Source organism: Protopterus annectens, chromosome 7.part0 (assembly GCF_019279795.1).
Source record: "Protopterus annectens isolate FY-2018-M chromosome 7.part0, PAN1.0, whole genome shotgun sequence".
Taxonomy (NCBI): Eukaryota; Metazoa; Chordata; order Ceratodontiformes; family Protopteridae; genus Protopterus; species Protopterus annectens.
In genome coordinates, this window is record NC_056739.1 from 787,697,005 (window position 1) to 787,724,036 (window position 27,032).

The 27,032-nt window shown below is 36.0% G+C and overlaps 1 protein-coding gene across 2 annotated transcripts in view; it reads left to right on the forward strand.

Moving 5' to 3' along the window:
- Positions 1-4,435: 4,435 nt before the first annotated feature.
- Positions 4,436-27,032, forward strand: part of LOC122806691 (ephrin-B2-like) — a 988,190-nt gene continuing 965,593 nt past the window's right edge. The window contains exon 1 of one of the 2 annotated variants that reach the window (XM_044077322.1): positions 4,436-4,962. In XM_044077322.1, the coding sequence (XP_043933257.1) occupies positions 4,841-4,962 (122 nt within the window). In that variant the 5' untranslated portion in view covers positions 4,436-4,840. The remainder of the gene's footprint in view (positions 4,963-27,032) is intronic. The other variant, XM_044077323.1, reaches the window with a different exon arrangement.

The window sequence follows — 27,032 nt, forward strand, 5'->3', positions numbered from 1 at the left end:
AGTATTAACCTATGAATAAAACAATGGCTAATTAATTTAGTTCTCACAAACTGAAATACTTGCATGATAAAAACAACAAAATCAAGTACTGTTGACAACTTAGAGAAACCCCTAATTTACCATTTGCTTCTAAGAGACACAGAGGTTACTTATTGTTTATTTTATCTTGAATGTGGAATTTACTTCTCTGGGTACTAGATTTGGTGGAATAAGTGATAAGGTCAAAATTTAGTGTCACATTTATAAGCACTGGGTTGGGGGGTTAAGGGTTAGCTTAATGGTTAAGGTGTTTACCTCACAGACAAAAGATACAGGGTCTGATTCTCACTAAAGTAAAATGACTAGGCTTAAAATGGCCCACAGGGGCAGCTAGCCTTGTAGTTACCTATGAACCTACAGTATAGCAGGTAAATGCTGTTGTCTCACAGCACCTGGTTCTCTGATTTAATTACTAGCTGGGGTGCTCTCTCTAAAGAATACATATGCCTTCCCATTGTAAGCACATGACTTTAGCTTTCTTTTGTGCCTCAAGGACATGCAGGCAATGCCCAAATTCTATATCAATGTATACTCTGCATGTGTGGGTGTGCATTCGCCCTGTCATAGACTGTTGCCCCATCCAGGACCACTTCCTGCCTTATGTCCATTACTTTGCCAGGACAGGCTCTAGCTCTGTATGACCTTGAAATGAATATAGGGGATACTGAAGGTAGATACAAAACTGGAAGAATGAGAATGTATTGGTTCTGATAAACAGGGACATAATCTGTTTGGCTTCAGACTCCAAGGTTACTCAGTTAATGATTCAAAAGACAAAAATGTTTTTTTTTGTCAATACTTTTGGTTCCAATCCCCCAACATCACCTTATATGACCATAGATCCACTCATTCATTTTGTCCCCCCTCCACATGTTATAGGACAATGGGAGAAAAATGTAAGAGCCAGGGAATTTAGTTGTCATTCACTGTGGATAAGACTGGTTTTGTATGTAACCACTCCTCCGCCATGGCTAGCCACTGTTGGATCCTGTGTGGGCATGTGGTTCCATACACCTGTAATGTGAGGGACACTGAATGTGCCCTCATTGGTTGTTGACAGTCTGCAGAGCCCATAATTTCAAGTGCTGCCTTATTAACCCTTTCCCTTGGTGGAGATATTATGACAGGACTCCCCACCACCACCACCAGCTAGGATGAGCAAGCAGATATTGGCTGCTTCCTCTCGACCTTCCCTCATGGGCTCCTGCAGTCCCCATGGCAATATCTGAACCTGGTTTGTTGGGAACGTATCCCTAGTATAAAGATTGTTTCTCTGTTACTGCTAGCCAGGGCCAGATGTAATAAGTCAAGTATGGTGCAGTGGCCTTAGGTCAGCTGGTGCCCTAGGCAAAAGTGCTCCACGGCGCCCCCCCCCCACACCACCCTGGTGCCCCCATCCTGGTCTACCTACACCAAATAAATACTGGAAAAGTGCCCCTGCAACAGCAGCGCCCTAGGCGGCCGCCTAGTTGGCCTATGCCTAAGGCCGGCTAAGATGGATTCAGGATCTAGTTTGAGTTGCCTTCAATTAAGAGACAAAGTCAAGCCAAACTTGAATGGCTTATAGCTTATGGTAAAAGTAGATATCTCACTCATCCAGATGAGTTAGTGTTGTGCTAGAAATGTGTATTTACTGCATATCATAGTAACAAGCAATATGTTTACACATCTAGGATTTTTTTACCACTGGTGTATTTCTCTTTGCTGGAATTTAGATACCTATTAATATGATATGTTATTTTCTTTTCTTTCTTTTTTTTTTTTAATTCATTAGCACCAAACCTGGGGGGGAGGGGTTGCTACTCTTAGCAGTGCGTTTCCTGCTGTTTCCAGAATCAGTCCACCAACCCAATTAACAAATACAGAATAAATAAATAAACAAACAAGAAAATAAAGACATAGATACATAAATGTTGTTTCTCAGTGTTTCTGGCTACCATTTTGCTTGCATTACTGCTTATTCTGTGCCTCGGTTGCATTTTATATAACTGTTATTTTGTTAGCTTGTAATAAATGATTTCCCATCAGAAGGCAAAATAAGACTGTTTATATTTACTGTATTGTTGCAACAGGCTGGCCACTGCTTCATTTAAGAATGAATCTGTTGTACTATTATTCAACAATAAGTTCACATTTTGTTTTTTGTATATATATATATGTGTGTATATATATATATATATATATATATATATATATATATATGTCTTTCTGAAGAAGTCTTGATAATAAATAAGACGAAAGCGTTAAAGTTCTACAAGAGTTGTTGGTGTGATTTACTATTTTTTGAATGCTTTTATTGTCACGAAGTTCATTTCTTAGTTAAAATTTCTTCTCTTCATTCAGTTTTTTTTTTTTTGAGTGCGGTTAATTTTACATATATATATATATATATATATATATATATATATATATATATATATATATATATACATACACACTGTGCAAATAGTCAAAACCAACAACACAGCCGGTGACTCCTTGTTCTCTAACTCCATTGGCTAAACCTGTAACTCACTGCCTACTGATCTTACTTTGGTTTCCTCAATAACTCTATTCAAAAACAAACTGAAACAATAACTCACTACACGTTGGTTATGCCCCTGTACTTACCCTGACTAACTCCGTCCTTTATCTCTAGGTCAAATGAAACTCTTTACTGTACTAAGTATGTATGTCACTGTTAGCCCATGAATAGAGTTTGCAATAACATGTCAAACTTATGTCATTGTATATGATTTACCTGTAGTATTATTCAAATTAATTCTCTACATGTATATTTCATGTATAAATGTAAAGAAAAGCAATGACCTGTTATGTACTTTCATGTATAACTGTAATAAAATGTAATTAGCTATCATGTCTTTGGTTGGAGCTTTTCTCCCCGGGCCTCTGCTGAAAATGGACATATATCCAGTTGGACTAGCCCGGTCAACAAATGTAAAATAAAATAAATAAATAAATTATATATATATATATATATATATATATAACAGAAATAAATAAGGAAACAATGATATAAAAAAAATTTAACAGACATTTACTTGTGTTATCTGCAGATGAAACAGTGTTTGTCTTTCATAAAACACTTTGTGAATTTTATTTGACATTCCCCTTCTGTAGTATTTGTTTAGTGCACAATGTCTATATAATGAAAGTAAGTGTGACCAATTCAGAGAATCTGGTTGTGATATTTCAGATTAAACATTCACTGCAATATTTCTATGACTACATATGAGTATATATTCAAGTGCCCTTTATTGTGAAACCGTTGCATACTGTAATATATCCTTCTTATACCTCTGTGAATCTGATCAGTTAAGCTAATTTAAGACTGTATAAATTCCATCCTTCTCACAAACTATTATAGAATATGTTGATGTTTACCCAGCTTGGACTTTATGAATGTGTCACTGCCTTGCAAATATTTTTTTTTGTGATGTATATCAAGCTTGGAATTTACAAATGTGTCACTGCCTTCTAAATAATTTTTTCTTCTATTATTGTTTTGTCTTTTTTTAATTTGTTAACTCTCATGATTACTAAGTTGCTATGTAAACAACTGTATTAGTCTGAAAAGTGTACTATATCTGAAGTTGCAACTATCTGTTTTTGTGGAGCTTTTCTCCTCAGGTCTCTACTGAAAATGGACATATATCCAGTTAGACTAGCCCGGTCAACAAATGTAAAATAAATAAATAAATAAAATAAATAAATATTATTTGAATATTGTGTGTTTTATTAGTACTGTCTATCTCTACATCTGTCTTGCCATTTTTTTATGGTGTGCTCTGAGCCCAGCTGTAAAGTGTCTTTAGGGCAGTCCACTTACCCAGTTAACAAACAAGCAAATGAATACATTATACGTAGTTTTATTTATTATTCATTTTATTGAACGTAAATACAACTAACCAAACAATGAAATAAAAAGAATAGGCCATCAATATACTTAAAGCAATCCATTGACAAATAACAGCATTTAATCATAAACTATTGAGCAAATTATCAGCCCGAACTACCCAAGGAAAACAAATTCTGAGATTGCAAATTTGGTAAAATATTATTTCCAACAAGATGAAGGTGTGGTATACTACTTGTATCACGATATTTATTAATTAGATTTGATTGGTTTATACTGAAACTCATTCCTGGTACAAAGGAGAAATAAATGCCTGATAAAAAAAATGGTTGCATATGGTAAAACTTATCCCATGTCTGAAAGCTAACACACCATGCCTTGGTAAGCGTTTGTCCGCAGATTTGTTCTGACAGAGAATCCAGTTCTATAATCCAGGCTCCATATTTTCCATACAAAAATCCGTTTAGCCTCAGACACTGCTGTACAGGTTAGGAGTCCGGATCCCGTGACTAAATCCGTTCCGGGTTCAGATGCTTTCCTTTTCTTCAACATATACAAACCTCTAAAATAGGATCGCAGATCTGAGTGAGGGAGACTCGGGGAAATTTCAAATAAAGAGGGAAAGGGGACAAAATAATCGGAAATGAACAGACTGCAGAGCACTGTCCCACTTCTGTCTTAGCCTTTAGCTGAAGTCTCGTTGGAATTTTGCTCAAGGTGCTGCAAGGAAGACCTGGAATATACCTAGGAAGCAGATAGTTATAAACTTTTCTCCCCTAAGGCGAATCTCCAGGCTTCGTGTTCGAACCTAAGGAACGGGAATTAAACAATCAGAAGCATTCATTGCTGTATATATTGCAGAAAAATAGCGGACTGTGGGGGGAGCTGGACCCCGAGAAGGCAGTAGGGGACCCGATTGCATGGTGTCTGCCCCTGTGCCTCAGCATGGCTGTGATGCCCACTTCGGGGTCATTTTCTATACTAGTGATCCTTGTCTCCGTCCGGGATCTATGTATAGGCTCCGTGCACAGTCTGGAGCCAATTTACTGGAATACAGCAAATAAAAAGTAAGTGAAAAGGGAAAATCATAACTTAACTTCGTATCCCGGGTTTTACGTTTTTTTCTGTTAAAAGTGCTGAAAACGCCCAACACCTACCCAGGTGTGAGGTTCAAACTTGGGACTTGATGTTGGTGTGGCTCAGGTGTAACTGATTTATGGAACAAAGGTAGCTACAGCTTTCATTTGTGAAACATGAACTCAAAACTTCAGAAACAATTTTCTATGTCGTGCATACTATAGTGACGTAATCTATGGTTATATTTAAGTGTGTGCACATAATAGGGCACAAATGTATTTTTATGCATGAGATTGCCTTCTTATAATAGACCTAATGTTTGTCTTATCGGCTTTTGGGGTTCAGATGAGCAAGGGGAGGTTGTGTGTTTTTTTCTGTGAATCCGTATAATTATTAATTTTTTCAAAAAATTCTTTGTGCTTTTATTGCAACACGATGCTGTGTATTGTTTGAAAGGATGGATTTGCACAAACTTGCCTAAGTTTCGAAAAACTAAAAAAAAAAACTTGTTAGTGCGCTCTTTCTTGAGGAGAGCTTTGCTTACTTATTTTGTTTATAAATAAACTCTTTGTGAGGGGGTAAAATTAAAATATACGAATTGATTTTCTTTGTTAAGAACGTTCATGGCTGGAGCACATTGTTTCATAAAATTACAAACAACGTGAAGGCTAGAAAATTATCACCTTCTTTGTTAAGAAAGTTGCATGGAGGCAAAGTGTTTATCAGCTGTGTTTTGCACTGTTGGTCCCTGTGTGCAGTTAATGAGATGGTGGGCTTGTAATTGTACTTTTAAGTCAGCAGGCATTGTTTGTTTTAATCAGTATTTTAACTGCTGCCTGACTGTTTTTGTGTGAAATCTGAATCCAGTAAAAATGTATGGTGTGTGGTGGGTGTCCCTGTGTTGTAGCAGGAGGTATACAAAGGCTGCTTTGGTTTCTGGACTTCTGTAAGATTTTAAGAGGGAGACTTGAGCCATATGGGGCCAAAAAAGCATTTCTGACCCTGGGTTTATTAGTTGTAATGAAACATTCAGGCCTGCAGAGAAAACTACTGTACATTAGCTCCTCTTTCAGATTGTACAAGTTGCAGGGTGGTATAAGCGTACATGAATAAGACGGATAATACACTTTTCTAGGTTGTATATAAAGTAGGGCTGGCTATTAACCTGTTGATTGTGGTTAGCTAATCAATACTAGTTGGAAGTTTTGGTGTTTGAGGCAATTACTTCTTAGGTGTTACTTCATTTATGCTGCTTGGAACAGGAGCTGTGTACTTGGAAGAAAACTATCCACGCCCCTTACCTTTTTATGACTCATGGTGTCTAGTGTACTACTGTTTAGCACTGTGCATGTCAGCGTAATATTGTGAATTCAGGAAATTGTTTAAGAATGCAAAGCTTCTGAAACTGGAGTGTGGACTGATTCAAGAAAATGTACTGTTTGAGTAAATGTGCATACGAAACCTGAAACCAAATCACAATAAGTAACAAGAAGTCAAGTTGTAGTTAAGCTGATTGAGTTCTGTGTGAAGCCAAAGCTTTGGATTTGTTTCAACACCATGTTATGGGGAATTAAAGTACAGATTCATGTGCTGGGATCTGAGAGTCAGGTTTCTCCTTTTTATTCATATGACTCTTTATTTGTGGTTTTACTTCTCCTGTGTGTTTCCCTTAATGCACTGTACACTTATTTAATTCTTAGCCATTATTTGCTGCCAGCCCTTATATATCTTTAAAAACAGGGCTGTTGTGGTCTGGCAGTATGTATGTATATCATCACACTCTATGAAGTAATTAATGTAGGTGTAGTTTGCCAAGGAATATATGCTGTATATGTTCTCACTCTAAATGTGGTGATAGAGGCACTGGACTGAAAAAAAACCCTCTCTTTTCACACTTGCTGATAATGTATGATAAATATGTAAATGACACAATATTGGAAAAGGCCATGACAGCTGTGTAACATGCGGAAATTATTGTAGTTGTGAGAAATAATTAGTATGACACAAATGTCATACACTTAATTTAGTTTAGAAAGGCTAGACAGCTTTTATGGTTTTAGGTTTTGTCCTGAGTGGTAGGGAACATTCTGGTAAAAATAAACACCGGTGAATCAGGTTAGGCAGTTGGCATCTTGATGAATGGAAAAACTTGATGAGGACACATAGGCATTGCTTTGATCATTTCTGGGAACATCATCATTTGTTTTTGTACAGCTACTAAACTGGGTAGCCATGCTTCAGTTACTGACTTAGCTGAAAGATGAAATTCCTAGTCGGATTTAACTTAGGTCTACGTCTGATGTAGAGAGAAACTCAAAACGTAGCCATCTGTTGGAATTAGAGATGAGCAAGTCTTTTTGCTGAGGCAGGACTGAGCACTGTTATGTTGCTGTGAAAGACTGAAGTCATTTGGTCCTTGTGCTATGTTTTTTGAGAAAATACAGCCTTGCTACCATAGACTGTGTTTTAATTTCATTGTAGCACCACATGTAGGATAACAGGTTGTGAACATGCCACAGTCCAGATTTAGTCCAATTCCTATAACCTTTACTGAAGCACTTTGTGGTTTTAGCCAGCTGTTTAATCAGCCCAAATCTCACTGTTACTTCTGCAAACTGATGTTTACAGATAATAGGGCTTAACTAATTTACAGAAATGCATTTGAAAAAATCATCACACCTGGATCTGGCTGCAGAAAGTCTCTTGTCAGTCTTCTGACCTTGTTCTCATATTTCTACAGTGGGTTGTTGTTTGTACCCGTTTTCCATTTACTTCCTCACACTCATTACTACCTGCTTTTGATGAATTTAGGCTTCGCTGGTGCCCCTTTCCAGTCAGGCTTTTTTTTTTAAGTCATATTGTTTGACGTATTTTTAATAAACACCCCACACGCGCTCGCGCACATACACACACACACACTTAAACCTTGTAAAAAAAAAAACTTGCAGCTCTGAAAATGTATCTCAAAAAAAAATCCTTTGCAAATGGATCACATGCGAGTATTTTTCACAATCACAGTTTTTCTTTTATCTCTGCAGGTTGCTAAACATCTTCTTTGTTGAAAGACTCATTTTCTGACAGCTTGCGTTTCCCTTACCCAGTATGTTTAAGTCTTATTTTTCCCTGTATCTCCCCTGCATCTCCCCCCGTACCCCCACTTTTTCATCGTACTCCCTCCACCTGTGTTTTGGACCTTTAAGAATACAATATTGTGTGTTTTTATCTTCATGTAGTGTGTGATTATTGACACACATTGAACTGATTCCCTTGTAAATGTCTGAACCGGTACTGACTAAGTAAAAGTTAAACACACACCAATACATAAACACATATATATAGATTGTGTGTGTGTGTGTACATATATATACATGTACGCTTATATATTTATATATATATATATATATATATATATATATATATACACACACACACACACACACGTATACACACACACGTGTAAACACACAACACGTGGATATATATATATATATATATATATATATATATATATATATATATACATATATGTACGTCTATAAACAATTGTGTAGATGAAACTTTCTTGATTTATGTGAATGTAGAACAGTTGCCAGAAATAATTACATAATTTAAACAGTACTGTTTTGTGTGCTCTCCTTAATGTGTGTGTGTGTTTGTGTGTGTGTCTGTCAGTTTGTGTGTGTGGGTGTGTGCACCTATGTATCTGTGCTCTGTTGTTTTATTTAATTTATTTTTTGTCCCCAGCAGAAGAGTCTTTTTCTGTGAGTTAGGAGGTCTGGTTCTCATCAGTCGATCTATTTTCTGAGTCTGTTATCCCTTGTTTCCAAAACTTTCTGGTACACTTTACACATAGCGTTACATGAAGTTAACATAGGACTGCTATAGTGAGACAAAAATTCTGACCCTGCATCCCATGTAAAGGAGCACCCACATTGCCTTTTGTTCAGTAGGCAACTTTTTTTTTAGTATAATAAGTGATTGCTATGTTAACAAATAATGCCACAGCTGCAATAGAAAACAGAATTGTTCTTTATTTTTTTTCTTTTTACCTGTTCTATGAGTAATGTAACAAACATTGGCTGAACATGACTGGCGGGCTGAAATTTCAAGGCTATAATAAATTAGTGGATGTGATGGATGTGGGTGGGCATTAAGAGATTTGTTTATCCACTGCTGGTATTGAAGCTGTCCTTCCACTGGGCTTGAAACTAAAGATGAGGGCAGAGGTTTCCTTAGATGCTTTTGCTTTAATTAAGGTTGTAAAGTTGAAATCATTAACCTATCTCATCAAAGTCTGTGGAGGTGAAAGAGTTCCTTGAGGCTCATTCCTTTATATCAGAGAAGGAGCTCAACCAGGTGATTCGATAAACAGAATAATGACTTTTCATAAAGAAGTTCAAAACAGACATCCAGCAGCTTTTTGTGATGCCTCGAACAAGCCACGTAACATCCATCATAGTGATCGGACATTTTATGCAGTTACCATGTAGGTAGCAGATCTCAACAGTTGCTGGGCTTGTAGGGGATTACAGTGGAAACAAAGGCATAAGGCAAGTGTCTAAGTGCCTTCTGTGCACCTAATTAAGTGTATACATTTTAGTGGCATCTTTACACATGTACCTGCTTGCACCTCAGTAGGCTATTCCATAAGCAGCATTGACATGCTCACAGTGTGGTACTATGCTTTTATTGTTAGAGGGCCGAAGTGTTGGGGTGGGCCCTACAGTATGGAACTATTTTTATATTGTTAGGGATGGAAGTGCTGGGGTGGGTCCTACAGGAAGGAGTACTAGATGTGTGTCGCTTAACTTGTGAATGTGTCATTATGTATTATGCTTTTTGGAAGATGTTCTGTTGAAGGAAATACAAATAGCTACCAAAAAGGTTATTTTCTTCCAGTACTCACTAAATAAACAAGTAAGATATTGCTTTCCACAAAGTTTAAACCACTCTCCTTCTGTTGCAGGGTATCTCCCTCTGGTGTCAGCTTGGGAGCTATTTTGCCTTTCAGTGAGGCAGTTAAGAGAGAGCAGGACTTGGCAGAGATCTTGGATAATGAGAGGTTCATCCATTTAATGCAGGACTGTATCGGGAAAGGATAGAATTCTGAGTGAGGAACTAACTTAGTTGGGGGGGGGCATGTGGATGTCTATGTGAAAGCACCATTAGTTAATAGTGGTCATGCCACTGTATGGTTTAATGGGTGTGTTTGTGGTAGAGGAGGAGGGAAGATACGGGCATTGCGATATTGACATGAGATTTTAAGAAGAAAAGGTTAATCAGTGCTGGGGGAGATGACCATGGTTGAACTAGGAGACTGGAAGCAAACTGAGGTAGGGAACAAGCTAAGGGAATAGATCAGGGATGAAATACTTGGGGCTGTAGACAAGGGTTTGAGGAAGAAACAAAACGAGAAGGTCAGTGTGGATACATAGAAGTGGGGGATGGAAAATAAGGCAAAAGACAGGACCTATGGGAGGTTGAAGGAAGAGGTGGAAGGTGGACGAGGTACAGTGTACAAAGCAGGCTAACAAAAAGGCAGCAGAGATGGTGTGGACAGCAGAAGGAGACATTAAAACAGTTCTGACAGGAGTGATTCAGATGGAAGACAAAGAGCTTCTAGGCATACAACAGAAGGAAAAGAGAGGCAAAACAGGCCAGGCTGAGCAAATGTGAGGGGATTGCAGAAAACTTGGAGAGAGAGTAAAGGGGGGAAAGGGTAAATTGGAACCACAGTAGACAGGCACCAGGATAGAGATAGAGAATATTCAGAGAGGAACTGCTTATCCTTAGAAAGCATAAAACACAAGTGCCAGATGGGCTGCCTTCTTGCCGCAAGACAGCTTTAGATGTCTGACCAGTATGCTCACTAGATCACTTGCTAGATCAGAAGGGCCTGAGAACTGGAGAACAGCAAGCATGGTACCATTTTATGGGGAGGGGCAGGAAAAATCTGGGGAGCTCTGGGGAGCCTGTAGGCCAAACTGCTTGACAGTGATGACAGATGAAGTCATGGTAAGAATCCTGAGGGGACGGTTGGTTGCTTTCTTTGAGGATAACCAACTTTGGAACAGATACCAACATGGATTCATGAGCTGTCACCAGTCTAATCCAGTTTTATGAATGCTTTACAGGTAAGCATGACAGGGAAGTACAGGCAGACATGCTCTACCTGGGCTCAATAAGGCCTTGGACTTGGCCTCACAAAGGAGGCTGCTGTAAAGGTAAAACAATAAACAGCCTAAGTGTGAAAAGTGTCTGGATAGGCCTTGGAGAATATCTTTCAGATGGTCATAAGGAGATTCTAGCTAAGCATCCAGTAATTTGGAGAGAAGGGGTGGGGTTGCATGTGACACTGCCTAGGCTCTTCTCCGCAAAGGTGACGAAACACTGACCATAACTGAAGACATTGTTGGGAGGTAGAAGGAACTGAACTTGTACAGCATGCCTTTCTTTGAGGATGCAGTGTTACCGGCAGCTGTGGCATTGGATCTGTTTCTGTAAATGCATTCAGTAAGTCATTCTGAAGTACTAAGGCTATGGGTGTGAATGAAATTAATTTAGAAGTATTGATGGCCTTGGATGTTGTTGAGAATGTCATTGTCAGCATTCTTTTCAATGCTGTGGGGAAGATGAGGACAGTACCTCTGGATCAGGGTGGTTGTCCCCATTTGCAAAATAGGAGATAGAAGGCTGTATTCCAGTTGCAGAAAGATCATATTCTTCAGTCTTCCTGGGAAGACCTATGCCAGGGTGCTAAAAAGGAGACTTTACCTCATAGGAGAGCTGCTGATTTAGGACCAATCCAGATTCTATTCTGGTTTTAAACCATTTATCAGCCTCTTTTCATGTTACAGATGTTAGAGGGTGCTTGGGAGTTCACTATTATGGACTATGTGTGTCTGCTGGACATGGAGGGCATATGACCATGTACCCTCAAATGTCTTATGGGAGGTGTTACAGCAGAGGTCAGTGGACCCTGTACTTCTGTATGTCATTTGGTCCCATTACTTACAGAATAAGAGTTGTGTCTGCATTCATCACAATCAGTCAGCTACATTAAATGTGGTCATAGGATCCCACCGAGTCTATGTCTTATCTTACTTCCTGTTCTTGATTTTCAAGGACAGAATATTAAGGCACAGCTGTTTGAGGACTGCATCTTTGTTATTCACAGATGGTGTTGCCATCCTCTTGGACCCAAATAAAAGTGATCTCTAGCAGGTACTGAAGTGGTTCAGTGCTGATTGTGAAGCAGTTTGGATGAAAATTAACACATGCAAATCAAAAGTCATTGTTTTATTCCAGAAAAGAATGGGATGCTCTGTGCAAGTGAGATGGGGGCAGCTATCCAAGTGGAGGCCTGTGTCTTTGGATTGTAATGCTAGGATGCATAATATTCATCAGAGTCACTGGGATGTGGTCTAGCTTCACTTAGGTGTGTATTCAAACTTAGATTTGTCTAGAGGAAACTTTGTAGCACAGTTCTTCCAGATCACAGTTACTGGCTGATTAATATCAAAGCTATATAGTCCCATATACTTTATCTCCATTTTAAATGAATGTGTATATATTGATAAGGTAACATGAATTGCATTACATTCATTATTTAAACTTAACTTTAATACTGTACAAAGGCTGATAAATGCTTTTATTGCACTCAAATAAAAACAATTGAACATATTTAAAGAGTAGTTTTAGTTTTTTTGAGTTTTCTTATTTCTTTTAAGAACTGTAAGATGTCAATCATAGTAGCTTTTGCAGAAACTTTTCACCATTTGGATAGCCTGGTCTTTGTTTTACTTTCAGATTAGACATCCATCGATTAAGTAATGTCCTCTGTAGTCTAGGAAGTGCCTTGTCTGTAGACCTTCTGAATATTGTTTGCAAGGGTTTCTAACTTATTGTCCACCTGAACCTCAAGAATTTTCTCACATCTGTACCCAGATGCTAACAGTTCTTTTTCTAGTTAAGCATATCTTTTTTACCACTTATTTATATTTTGTTGGCTGGGTTAGCCCTACTGGGTGGTGCCCATTTCAGAAGGGACCCAGGGAAAAGCAAAAAAAGAAAAGTTTTGGTTACAATAATAATATCAAAATACAATCAGTGAACAGAAAATTGAGTTTCATTCTATAAAGTAAAACAACTGAGCATCTAAAAATATGTGTATGGTATTTTATAATAAGAAATACATTATGAAAATGAGTGAAAGAGTGCAATTATCAAAAAATGTACATTGAGTGTATAATAAAGAGAAGAAATTACATGGTATGCAGTTTGTTTATGGAAAAGAAGAGTGACAACGAAAGGAGTGAGAAGAATATTAATTTATAGATGCTGTGGCTAGGGGAGTAATGGGAAGCTGGAAGAATATAACTGAGAAAAGACAGCAGTAGATATGTATGCATGAAGGCAAATAGTGTTTGAACCCCAGAAAGACATTAATCTAGTGGTGTTATGTTAGGCTAAGCATTTGAAGAGGTTTGAGAGAGTGGAAGTGATTAGGTGATTCCACATTTAGGATGGGATAACACTGTGTTGAAATTAGATCTAGATGTGCTTTTGAAAGATGTGAGTTTAGCTGTAATCCATAGATCATATTGACCCACAGGTAGATGGTTTATTTTCTAGGATCACTACTCCCATAGTATTTTGACTGACGTTTACTTGCAACACAATTGACTTACTCCCACTGTAGTACTTTCATGCTGGAGTATCAGTAATTAGCTTCTTGAGCATTTCAGAATTATTTTCCAGTTTCAGCTGCAACTTGTCAATAGTAACTTTCTTACAGGCATAGTTACTGAAGACATGTTAGGTGCAAGTTTTGCAAAGTACAACATCATTGCTAGAAACCTATGTAAAGGCTGCTTGTTATTCTGGCTTTGGCATTTACACAAGTGCGCTAATGTTTCCTGCATTAGGCTTCAGTCCTCCTGATTAGAATATGATCCATATATTTCAGACTTGTTTGTCTTATTTTTATAATTACTCTAATTTGAAGTTATGTTCCGAAAGACATGCGTGAATGGGCGTACCTTCGTTGAAGGTTGGGCATCCAGCTGGCAACTCGGCACCATGAAAATCTACTGCCAATCATTAGTGGACCGGAGTTCCGCTGTGGTGACCCTTAACCGGGAAAAGCTGAAAGACAACAACAACTCTAATTTGAAGTTATGCTGTCTTAATTGGTTTAGTAGCCTTACTATTCTCTTGTCATACTTTTCTCATATCTCACTCCATAATAATAGGTCATGAGTTATATTTACAATACATTCCAAGCTTTCATTTATTTTTGCAACAGCTGTTTGGAATACCTTTGGTGCTGATGAAATACCAAATGAAAGTTCTAGTGAAAACAAAATTCTTTAGTTTATACACCTGTGGACCAGCTTGAGAAAACCATTTGGCTGCTGGACATGGCAAGAGCCTAATTTCTTTTAAATACATTAGTATTTAAATTACTTAATTAGAAGTACTTCCCATTTCTAAAAAAAAAATGACTGTCAAAATAACAGTACTACATACTCCATAACTAGGGCAGTAAGCATATGGTAAGACCACATTTCAAATTATCCACTACTAAAATGACTTTAAAAATGTTGCACCATCTCACTGGAATAGCCCCCCAGATAACATTAAGATAGCTAATAATCTCAATTTATTCCAAAAACAGTTCATGTAATATTTATTGGAAGAAAACAAATGCAATTGCTTCAGAAATTGTTGGCATTATTTAGTCATGTAGAAGAGCTTGACTGTTTGTGGCCTTAAAGACTTTAGCACAACAGATCTGTCTGTCACCAAGTGCTTCTCTATATTTTTGAAAATTCATGGTCATTACCTTAGTAATTCTATCACCTGCTTCTTATTTTGCCTTTTATCCTTACCAGCATTAGTGTCTTCTGTAGTGAATTCTGTGATTGTTTCCTGTTTTGTGGTCAAATTATTTTAGTTTTACTATCATACCATCCGTAGAACAGTCTGTGTTTAGTTCTAGAAATCGTGACTGATCTAATCTTCTTGTAATCCATGGTGTTTTATAATGTTTTCTTCAACACCAGAGTTCAAGTCCATCATTCTCAGCTAAATGTTATTACAGGGAAAAACAAAGCTTTGACTGTACAGACTTTTGTTAATAATGTGATATCTCGGTTCTTTAAAATCTTATGTAGATTTCTCCAGACTTTCCTTTCAAGAAGCAAACATCTAATTTTACTGTCTGCAAAGATCAAGCCTTGAAAAATAAAATCTGTCACTGAGTCCCCTTATTCCATGTATGCAAAGAACTGATAGAGACAGATGACATAGTTTTATTACATTTATGAGTTTATTTATTAGGTATTGAGCTGCAAGCCAGCTTTAGTGCTTTGTACTTTCATCTTCTTCAACAGGCTCGTCAGCTCTTTCTCACTTCCTGCCACTAGAATGGTATCATCTGAATGTCTGAGTTTGTGGCAGTTTTGATTCCAATATTCGATTTGTCTAATCTAACATTTCGTATAATATGTTAAGCACGTAAAGTAATTAGGGTAACAAGATACATCCTTGTCACACTCCTTTCCAAAGTTTAAACCTGTTGGTTTTCCGTATTTGCTTCTGTTGCTTATTGCTCTGCATACAGATTCCTAGGGAGGCATATAAGGTGACTTGGTAACCCTGTTACTCTAAAAACTGCTAAGAACTTGCCAGAGTTTTTTATGGTCCACAGAATCAAAGGCTTTAGTCAGTAAAACAGAAATAAATATTTTTCTGGAACTTTCTTCCTTTCTTTGTTATCTAGTGAATGTTGAGAATTTGATCTCTGGTGCCTCTGCCTTTTCTAAACCAACCTTTGTACATCTGGCAGTTCTTGGTTCATGTATTGCTAAAAATCTGTCTTGCAGGACATTGAGCATTTTCTTGCTAGCAAGTGAAATAAGTGCAGTCGTTTAATAATTTGAGTGACATTTTCCAATCCAGTGACACATGGCTCAAAAAGGCTAGCAAAAGAAATGCCACGGAGTATAGTGCACTCCTGAATGATTCCTTCTAGCTAGTACCATAATATTGCTGATAGACAAATGTCAACTTATGCAAATATTGTAAGTAGTACTTACATTAAATTTCCTTATTAATGCGCACATCCCTCTCCCAGTTTCTTTTCTCTAATTATGTAGTTTTGTTCCATGTTATGTTTCTAATCCTAACTTAATCTGCATTTAATTTTTGTTGTATTATTTGTGACAAATGTACTCACATGTTTCAGTGAAACATTTCAAGGAAGTCTCTGGAAACTATTAGCCACATTATTGCTTTTACATAACTTGGTGGCAATTCTTGTGAAAGTCATGCTTTTTCATGTTCTTATTTCAAAGCATACTTTTCATAAAGAAATCTGTTACATGATTTATGAAAAGCCATGCTTCTTTGTATTCTTACCCCAGTGTACAGGTTAAGATCAGATTATTGTTTAAATTTATACTTAAGAATACCATAAGAATTTTTATAACATTGTAAGCAACAGTATGCATGTTGGCTGTTGTGTATGTGTGTGTGTATGTATGTATGTATATATATATATATATATATATATATATATATATATATATATATGGCAATGGTTTTATAGGTTCATAGGAGATTACTAGGCTAATGGCTTAAGAGCCCTTACAAGCCTAGCCAATATAACTTGATTTTGCTTAATATATTGCTCCAAGGAGCAACAGGATGGCATGGGCTTGTGCCTTTGCATTGAGTACCTTACAGATTAGATTTCCCCTGTCCATAAGGGACATAGGCTGTACCCTAGGTATGAATTTGCGATTCCCCAGCCGTTGATCTAAACTGCATTTGAAGAGGGCCAGGGAAGGGCTCTGCTTAATGTGAACAGGAAGCTTGTTCTAAAAAGGGCAGTCTCTGAGACACATAGCTGTCCCTCCAGCATGTTTTGTTTGAGTCGCTGACTAAGTTTAGATCCCTAGATCAGGTGACCCTCATGCTGTTTGACTTGCATGTTGGTGAAGGTGAAAATGAAGTAAGGATATAAATTTGTCAACATTTAGAATATAAATTGATTATGTTGTGTTTTCTAACGCTTTAATGGAAGTACAAGAAGCAAAATTGATAGTAGAATTTTGAGATCATTGTGCTATATACACTACAATAGGAAAAAAATGAATATCATAAAAGTAGGAAAGAGTATTACAAAAGTAACTGGTCAAAGTAAAAGCAAAATGAGTTATGTCAAAGAGAGGCTAAATTTGTGGAAGGAGCACAAGACAAGCATTCCATTTCATAATACATGGCTCGAATGGTAGATTGTTTATATAGCAAAATATGAAAAAGTGTATTCGAAAATAGAAATAAGTTATATACAAGAAAAGTAAAACAATCTTAAAATGTTAAAATACTGAAACAAAAACGAAATTGCAGTATATAAAATAAAAACTGCAAGTTCTTTTTGTTTCAATATTTTAAAATTTTAAGATTAAAATGATAAATCAAGATATTCTGTAGTGCCTGGAGGAGGCAGAATTGTTGTTATTCTCAATTGTCTGTTGCTAAGGCTATAGCAGAAATTTGATAGCTGGTTAGAGTCCGGTTAAAGTGAGACCAGATAAGAGGGAGTCTACGGTAATATATTTTTTGAAATCAGCATACAATAGAAGTACAGTAAGAGTGTTAGCTAATGATTGGTTAAGTGACAGTATGAAAATAGAGACATGCCTAGACAAGACTTGTTGATGAGTATTCTATATGTTTAGTAATACATGCTATAGCTGGAAATATTTGTAAAAAGATTGGAAGTAGGTAAATATATGTATGAGTAGATTTAGAATTTCATTAATTATGCTTTATGTGGACAATATATTTTTGATTGCAAAGAATATGAAATGGATCATATAATAAGTAAAAGAGAAGAGGGGAACACAACTGAATTGGATTTGATATTTAATAAGGCAAAAAGTAAAGGTTTCAGAGAAATTGTTAAGAAACCAGGGATCGGATTTTCAGAAACAGATTTAGCAATATTAGGAATACAATTTGGTCTGATGTGATAAACCATTGGGAAGATTTAGTACAAGAATTACAGACTATGACAAAATTGTGAACATTTTTAAACTGACCTTTAGAAAAACGCTATATTTACTGAATTCAATTGTTTTAGATACATTTGAGTTATATAGGAACAAATTTTGCTTTCCCATATGTGTACTGAAATGATGTTATTATAAACAGGATGTATTGTTATTTAGGTTTCTGGATTAAATCCTATCAAAATAGGTATTACATATAATAAAGTAGAAATTATCTATAGTTACATGACTTTTTGTAGTATCAAATGTAAAAGTAAAGTGAACGGAACGAAGCAAAAGCAAGTATTCCACGTTTGTAAAAATAAAAGTCAAGTAGATCCACATACAGAAAATCCAGGAATATTTATGTGACACAGATAAGCGCTTTCGCAAGTAGCTTCATCAGATCTCTCATAACATCTACACTGACATTGTCTTTATATACACAGATTTATCTAAGCAAACAATTAAGTTCAATTAAAATCAAAATCAATTAAGACATTCTTCATTTAAAGGTATATGAAACATATAATTCCATCTAAACTCTGAATACAATCTATCTATGAATACAGAATAAATAGAAGTGTAACAGACCCTATAAAAACACATAAATATATAAAAGGTGTATAAGTCTATATGTATATAAAAAGTATATATATAAAATATATATATAATATATATAAAATATATATAAAAATGTATGAAAAATATATATATGTAGACATATATATATATATATATATATATATATATATATATGTATAAAAATATATATATTTAAATATATGTGTGTATAAAAAATTTTGTAAAAATATATATGTGGACATATGTAAAAAATACTATTATGATGAGCATATAAATGTATATATATATATATATATATATATATGTGTGCAATAAATGTAATAAATACCTATATAAAAGTATATATGTATAATGGTGGGAAATCATCTAGCATTTCTACGTTGTCTAAGTTTAGGTTTAATTGAGGCCCTTTCATTCAGGCCTCGTCCTCTATCTGATTTCAGTAATATAATCCACTCTGTTTCCTTGCTCTCTGTATATGTTACATTACAACTTGTAGTACTCTGAAAGAGAATGTATGTTCCGTGTTGTATAATGCTATGTGCTTTGCTAATGCATTGTGATTGGAGCCTTTTCTGATGTGATACAGGTGCTCTCTCATTCTGTCTCTAAATGGGCGATTCGTTTTCCCGACATAAAATGATGAACATATTTTACAAACAGCTAAATATATGACATGAGGTGTCATACAATTTGCTTCAGCATTAATATTAAAAGTCTTTAATAAATCAGGATGCCTAAATTCTGTGCTGCTATCAATAAAAGAGCAAAAATTACATTTACCACAAGGTTTAGTACATCCAATATTTCTCTGATATTTATCAGATTTCTGATAGCACAATATTCTTTTTAAGTTATGTTTATTCCTAAAAAGAAAACTTGGTATCTCTCCTACTACTTGTTTTATTTCATCATCTGCCTGTAAAATATCCCAATATTTATATAGAATTGATTTAATGTCACTGTAATCCGTAGAAAAAGAAGTAGAGAATTTCACATGTTTCTGTTTATTAATATATGGTTTAAAATGTTCTATGTAACTAGATCCAAAATAAGGCATAGCTTGTGTGGATCTTAGACTATTTGCTATGTCTAACTGGGGAACAATCTCTGCAGTATGATAGCCTCTATCTAATAATCTCTGTCTCAAGTCAACTAATTCAGAGTTGAAACCACTTTCTGTAAAGTTCAACCTTGAAGCTGTAATGGCTTGTCCCCTAATAATGTTCTTAAAAACATAAGGTGGGTGCATACTAGTTCTAGATAGTAATGAATTGCAGTGACAAGCTTTACGATACACTCCAGTGTTAATGAGATTACCTTGTAGTTTCTCAACATATATATCCAAGAAATCAATCCTGTCTACTGAAAATTGCATTGTGAATTTTAGACATGGGATTAGATTGCTCATAATCAAATGCATTGATTCAAGTTGATTAATTGTTCCTTCCCACAAAACAAAGACATCATCAACAAAACGTCTGTAAAATGTAACATGTTCCTTAAAAAGTTGTTGTTCAAACAATACTTCCTTTTCCCAATGTGCTAGGAACATGTTGGCGTAGCTATTAGCACAAGAAGTGCCCATAGCTACGCCATCTTTCTGTCTGTATATCATATCTTGGAACATGAAGATATTGTTCTCTAGAATTAATTCTAAGAAGTGTACAATTAAATCTATATGAACAGAGGTATAATCACTGTTGTCTTGTAAATATTGTGAAATAAATGTCAGTCCAAGTTCATTGGGAATCACTGTAAATAACGATTGTATGTCAAATGTGACAAAAAGATAGCCTACAGTAAGATCTTTATATTTAATACAATCTTTTTGTCACATTTGACATACAATCGTTATTTACAGTGATTCCCAATGAACTTGGACTGACATTTATTTCACAATATTTACAAGACAACAGTGATTATACCTCTGTTCATATAGATTTAATTGTACACTTCTTAGAATTAATTCTAGAGAACAATATCTTCATGTTCCAAGATATGATATACAGACAGAAAGATGGCGTAGCTATGGGCACTTCTTGTGCTAATAGCTACGCCAATATGTTCCTAGCACATTGGGAAAAGGAAGTATTGTTTGAACAACAACTTTTTAAGGAACAGGTTACATTTTACAGATGTTTTGTTGATGATGTCTTTGTTTTGTGGGAAGGAACAATTAATCAACTTGAATCAATGCATTTGATTATGAACAATCTAATCCCATGTCTAAAATTCACAATGCAATTTTCAGTAGACAGGATTGATTTCTTGGATATATATGTTGAGAAACTGCAAGGTAATCTCATTAACACTGGAGTGTATCGTAAAGCTTGTCACTGCAATTCATTACTATCTAGATCTAGTATGCACCCACCTTATGATTTTAAGAACATTATTAGGGGACAAGCCATTAGAGCTTCAAGGTTGAACTTTACAGAAAGTGGTTTCAACTCTGAATTAGTTGACTTGAGAGAGATTATTAGATAGAGGCTATCATACTGCAGAGATTGTTCCCCAGTTAGACATAGCAAATAGTCTAAGATCCACACAAGCTATGCCTTATTTTGGATCTAGTTACATAGAACATTTTAAACCGTATATTAATAAACAGAAACATGTGAAATTCTCTACTTCTTTTTCTACGGATTACAGTGACATTAAATCAATTCTATATAAATATTGGGATATTTTACAGGTAGATGATGAAATAAAACAAGTAGTAGGAGAGATACCAAGTTTTCTTTTTAGGAATAAACATAACTTAAAAAGAATATTGTGCTATCAGAAATCTGATAAATATCAGAGAAATATTGGATGTGCTAAACCTTGTGATAAATGTAATTTTTGCTCTTTTATTGATAGCAGCACAGAATTTAGGCATCCTGATTTATTAAAGACTTTTAATATTAATGCTGAAGCAAATTATATGACACCTCATGTCATTTATTTAGCTGTTTGTAAAATATGTTCATCATTTTATGTTGGGAAGACGAATCGCCCATTTAGAGACAGAATGAGAGAGCACCTGTATCACATCAGAAAAGGCTCCATTCACAATGCATTAGCAAAGCACATAGCATTATACAACATGGAACATACATTCTCTTTCAGAGTACTACAAGTTGTAACTCCTAATACTAGAGGTGGAGATGTTGTAACATATACAGAGAGCAAGGAAACAGAGTGGATTATATTATTGAAATCAGATAGAGGACAAGGCCTGAATGAAAGGGCCTCAATTAAACCTAAACTTAGACAACGTAGAAATGCTAGGTGATTTCCCACCATTATACATATATACTTTTATACAGGTATTTATTACATTTATTGCACACACATATATATATATATATATATATATAGATATATATATATATATATATATATATACATTTATATGCTCATCATAATAGTATGTTTTACATATGTCCACATATATAGTTAATATTTTTACAAAATTTTTTATACACACATATATTTACATATATATATTTTTATACATATTTATATATATATGTCTACATATATATTTTTTATATATTTTATATATATTATATATTATATATATATTTTATATATATACTTTTTTATATACATATAGACTTATACACCTTTTATATATTTATGTGTTTTTATAGGGTCTGTTACACTTCTATTTATTCTGTATTCATAGATAGATTGTATTCAGAGTTTAGATGGAATTATATGTTTCATATACCTTTAAATGAAGAATGTCTTAATTGATTTTGATTTTAATTGAACTTAATTGTTTGCTTAGATAAATCTGTGTATATAAAGACGATGTCAGTGTAGATGTTATGAGAGATCTGATGAAGCTACTTGCGAAAGCGCTTATCTGTGTCACATAAATATTCCTGGATTTTCTGTATGTGGATCTACTTGACTTTTATTTTTACAAACGTGGAATACTTGCTTTTGCTTCGTTCCGTTCACTTTACTTTTACATTTGTTATTATATTTCACAGTAACGAGCATATTCCAGGTCAGCAGCAGTTCTTTTGGATTGTTTTTTACTTTTTGTAGTATGTTTAATGTCAATATATTTGAACTGGATAGTAAACGTGATGGAATATGGTGGAGACTGTGATAGCTCAGTTAGTGAGCGTTAAGTAGGAAGAATTATGCAGAAAGTGCATGTCGCTCATTTGTCTCTAATACAAATAATAAGAAGGCATGGGGTTTCGTTCAGATACTTTAATATATAAAAACATATCAGGATGGATAGCAGCATCTTTAAATACAAACAAACTAACAAGCAGACCTTACATACATACATATATGTTCACATCTCGACAGCTAACGACAAAATGGCAGTCAGGCACGCTAGTGCTCAGTACTTATACTCTAGTGCAAGGCCTTGGATAGCTTCTTAACGGTATATACACACATATTGATCTACATCCTCCCTCTTAAAAAGATTGCCTTCATGCAAAATAAAGGTAGAGCTAGGCATGCATTACTATATACATTAGAAACAAAATACAGTGTTCATGGCCAGGTTGCTTCATATCTGCTACAGGGTTTAGAGATTTGACCACATCTCGTAACATAACAGTTGGGAGTAGATTTAGCAACAGGGACGTTCTGCAGTGCACAACTTATATCAGGAACTTCTGGATTCATCATAGGAACAGGAATGTCCTCTGAAACTTCCTCTGGAATTGGAACACTGGACAACTTACTCTGAGATAAAGAGTCTCTTTCACAAGCAATTTGCTGTGGTACAGGCTCGGACACCAGTCTGAAATGTTTCCGATTCCACCTAAAAGTTGCTTCTTTTGATTCTGTAATGTATGATCTTGGCTGTGGACTAATATTCTTCGTGACACCAATCTGATCATAACCTTTGGATGTTTGCTTCCTCACAACTTCTCCCTCAAATAGTGGATTGAATGGTCTGCTGGTCTTATCGTAGTAGGACTTCTGGGTTGGGCGCTTCTTCATCAGATTGGTTTTCACTGACCTGTTGTTCTTGACACATGGAACCAACAATTGACTACTGAATGGTAATGTGGTTCTGGTTTGTCTCGACAGAAGTCTCTGAGCAGGTGAACCAAGATGTTTATCTCGAGGAACATTTCTGAGATTCAAGAGATTCAGGAAAACATCAGAATTATCTCATTTTGACTTCTGAAGTAACTATTTTGCACTTTGAACTGTGTGTTCTGCCAAACCATTTGACTGGTACTCTGGACTACTTGTGACATGAGTAAAGTCCCATTCTTTTGCAAATCTTTTGAACTGCTGGCTTGTAAACTGCATGCCATTGTCTGAAATAACTTTGTGCGGACTTCCATGCAAAATGATGTTTCATCTTAGTAATGACTGTACTGGATGCTAGATTAGGAAGTAGGTCAATCTCACCAATTGGAGTAAGAGTCTACTAACACCAATAAATGTTGACCATTCCACTCAAAGATGTCAGTGGCTATTGTCGACCAAAGTAGTTCTGGAATATGGTTAAGCTGAAGTGGCTCTTTCTGTTGATGAGGCTTTGTACTATTACATACTAAACAAAAAGAAAGTGCAGTCTCAATGTCTTGTGACATAGAAGGCCAAAATACTATCTCTCTCTCTCTCTCTCTCTCTCTCTACCTTCTTTTGGTAGATTCAGTTCCTGGGTGGCCACGATGCAAGATAGTAATGTACTCTGGTTGCAAGAACTTTGGAACACTTACTTTCAGAACTTTCACTATGATACCTTTGTCAAACAAAATCTCATCTCTGTATGGAAAATAAGTTTGTACTTCTTGAGGTAAACTAGACTGGTTTGATGGCCATCCTTGACTGATAAAGTGGTTGAGCCTTTGTAAAATTGGATCTGTGGCTGTGTGATCTCTCAACTCATCAAGACATGTGGAAGAAAAATTTCTCACTTCCATGACTTCAGAATCATCAAGCAATTGAGAATATGGATTGTCATTCTGTTCAGTGGTATTTCTGGGTGATCTGGATAATGTATCAGCAAGGTAAAGAAGTTTGCCTTTCTTGTAGACAGGATTGAAGTTGTACTTTTGCAGTCTCAGCATCATACATTGCAGTCGAGCTGGAGCTGAATGCATTGGCTTACTCAGGATTGTGACTAATGGTTGCTGGTCTGTTTCGATCTGGATAAATCTGCCATAAATATAATCATTGAATTTTGAACATGCAAACACTATTGCCAAAAGCTCTTTCTCAATCTGGGCGTACTGCTGTTCAGTTTGGGTAAGAGTTCTTGATGCATAGGCAACAGGTTGATCCTCTTGTAGAGTATCTGCACTTAAGTCCAAATTTCGAAGCATCACAGGAAAGTGTAACTGGTTTGTGAACATCCAAGTGTCCTGAGTATCGGCGGACTTGCAATTCTCAATTTCAGGACATCAAAGGCTCTTTGGTGTTGCTCTGACCAAGACCAGGATATATCCTTACATGTTAGCTCTCTGAGTGGTGTTGAAAGTTGGCTGAAATCTGGAATGAACTTGCCTAAGTAGTTGACCATGCCAAGAAAACTCTGCAAGGCTTGAACATTGTCTGGAGCAGGCATCTCAAGAATGGCTGTTTGCTTTGAAGGATCTGGTTGTAGACCTGTACTCGTAAACAAATGACCAACATGAATTTGCATTTTTGTGCATTGAGCTTAAGATTCACTTGATATGCCCTTTCTAGAACTTTTCTGTGATGTCTGTCATGCTGGGCTACATCATGACCTCTACTAGTATATAGTCTACTATGATAGCAGAAGGATACCCAGAAAAAATTTGCTCCATTGCATGCCGAAAGACTTCACTTGCAGAATTTATCCCAAATGGCATTCTCAAAAATCTGTAACTGCCAAATGGAGTACTGAATGTAGTGAGCAGTGAGGATTTTTTTGTCAAGCTGAATTTGCCAAAATTAACTCTTTGCGTATAAGCCAGAAAAATGGTGGCATTTGGCATCAGGGCTGCGACTTCTTCAACTGTGCACATTGGATAATGAGGTCTTTTTAATGCTTTGTTAAAATCTCATGGATCAGTTACATATACTGATGTCATCTCAGCTTTTCTTATGAACTACCACCATGGAAGATACCCATTCAGTTGGAGTTTCTGCTGGACAAATTACACCTTGTCGCACCATTTTGTCTAATTTGGCTTTGAGTCTGTCCTGCATGGGTTTTGGAACTTTACGTGCTGGCCTCATAACTGGACTGACTTCTGGGTCTAACTTCATGGAGTACACAACTGGAAGTTTACCTAGTTTGTCGGCATAGGTAGAAAAAATGTGCTGTCCAAAATTAGAGTAGTGGTCTTTCAAGCTAACATGGTGGACTAACTTATTAAATGAAATCAGTCCCATTTTCAGAGAGTCTTTGAGCCCCGATAATGACTGAACGTGCCTATTGACCACATAAAATAATAAGTTGTAGCTCCTTCCTGCAGAATAACACGAAATTACTACTGAGCCTTCAGTTTGAATTTCTTCACTTCCATAATTAACAAGTAAAGCACACCTTGCCAAATCAGGCCTTTCACCATGGCACACTCTAGCAAATGTTTCTGCAGACATGACATTGCACTGAGAACATGTATCAACATTGAGCTCTATAGGTTTGCCATGTATCCGAACAGTACAAAATACTTCATTCTTTGCCCTTAAACTACTGCATTGACCGTTTCATGAAGCACTGACACACCACCAACATAAAGAGTAGGCTGGCCACAGTCTTAACTGATCAATTAATTTCTTAAAATGTTTCCTTTTAATAAAAGAGCGCCCACACTCTTGATTTGCAAAATCTCTTGAAATGATTCCATGTATTACATTTGTGGCATTGTTGACCAAAAGCTAAACACTTTTCCCTTTTAGATTCATGATTACCACCACAATTATGACAGTTGGCAATGAAAGTGGGTGGGGGACCATGCTTTGAGTGTGCTGACTCACTCTTGTGCTTCACTGAGGTTGTGTGAAATCTAGAATTTGCTAGAAAGTTCTGAGGTTTACCAGTAGGTGCAGCAGGGGCTGCCATGAGCTTGGGCCTGTTTCTTTTAACCACGTGCTGCATACTATCAGCATGAGCTTTATCACTGTGCCTTCTAGAGCTGTTCTCATTTGTAAGCATATTTTTGTGCTTTTCTGTAAGCTTGTATATTTGACAAATCTCAGTGGCCTTATTCAAAGTTAAATCACTGTCACAAAGCAAAATCTTTCTCACAGCATCATCTCTTAAGTCACCAAATCTGCATGTTTTACCTTTATTTCTCAGATCAGTTATGTATGTTTCAAAAGTTTCATCAGGCTTTTGATCCTTTATGTAAAATAAGTGCCTTTCCATTGTAACATTTGTCTGGGGGTTACACATTTTTCTAAATTTACGTTTTTAGCACTCTGGGTCCTCCCTTGACTCAGCCTGTACAACAATATGA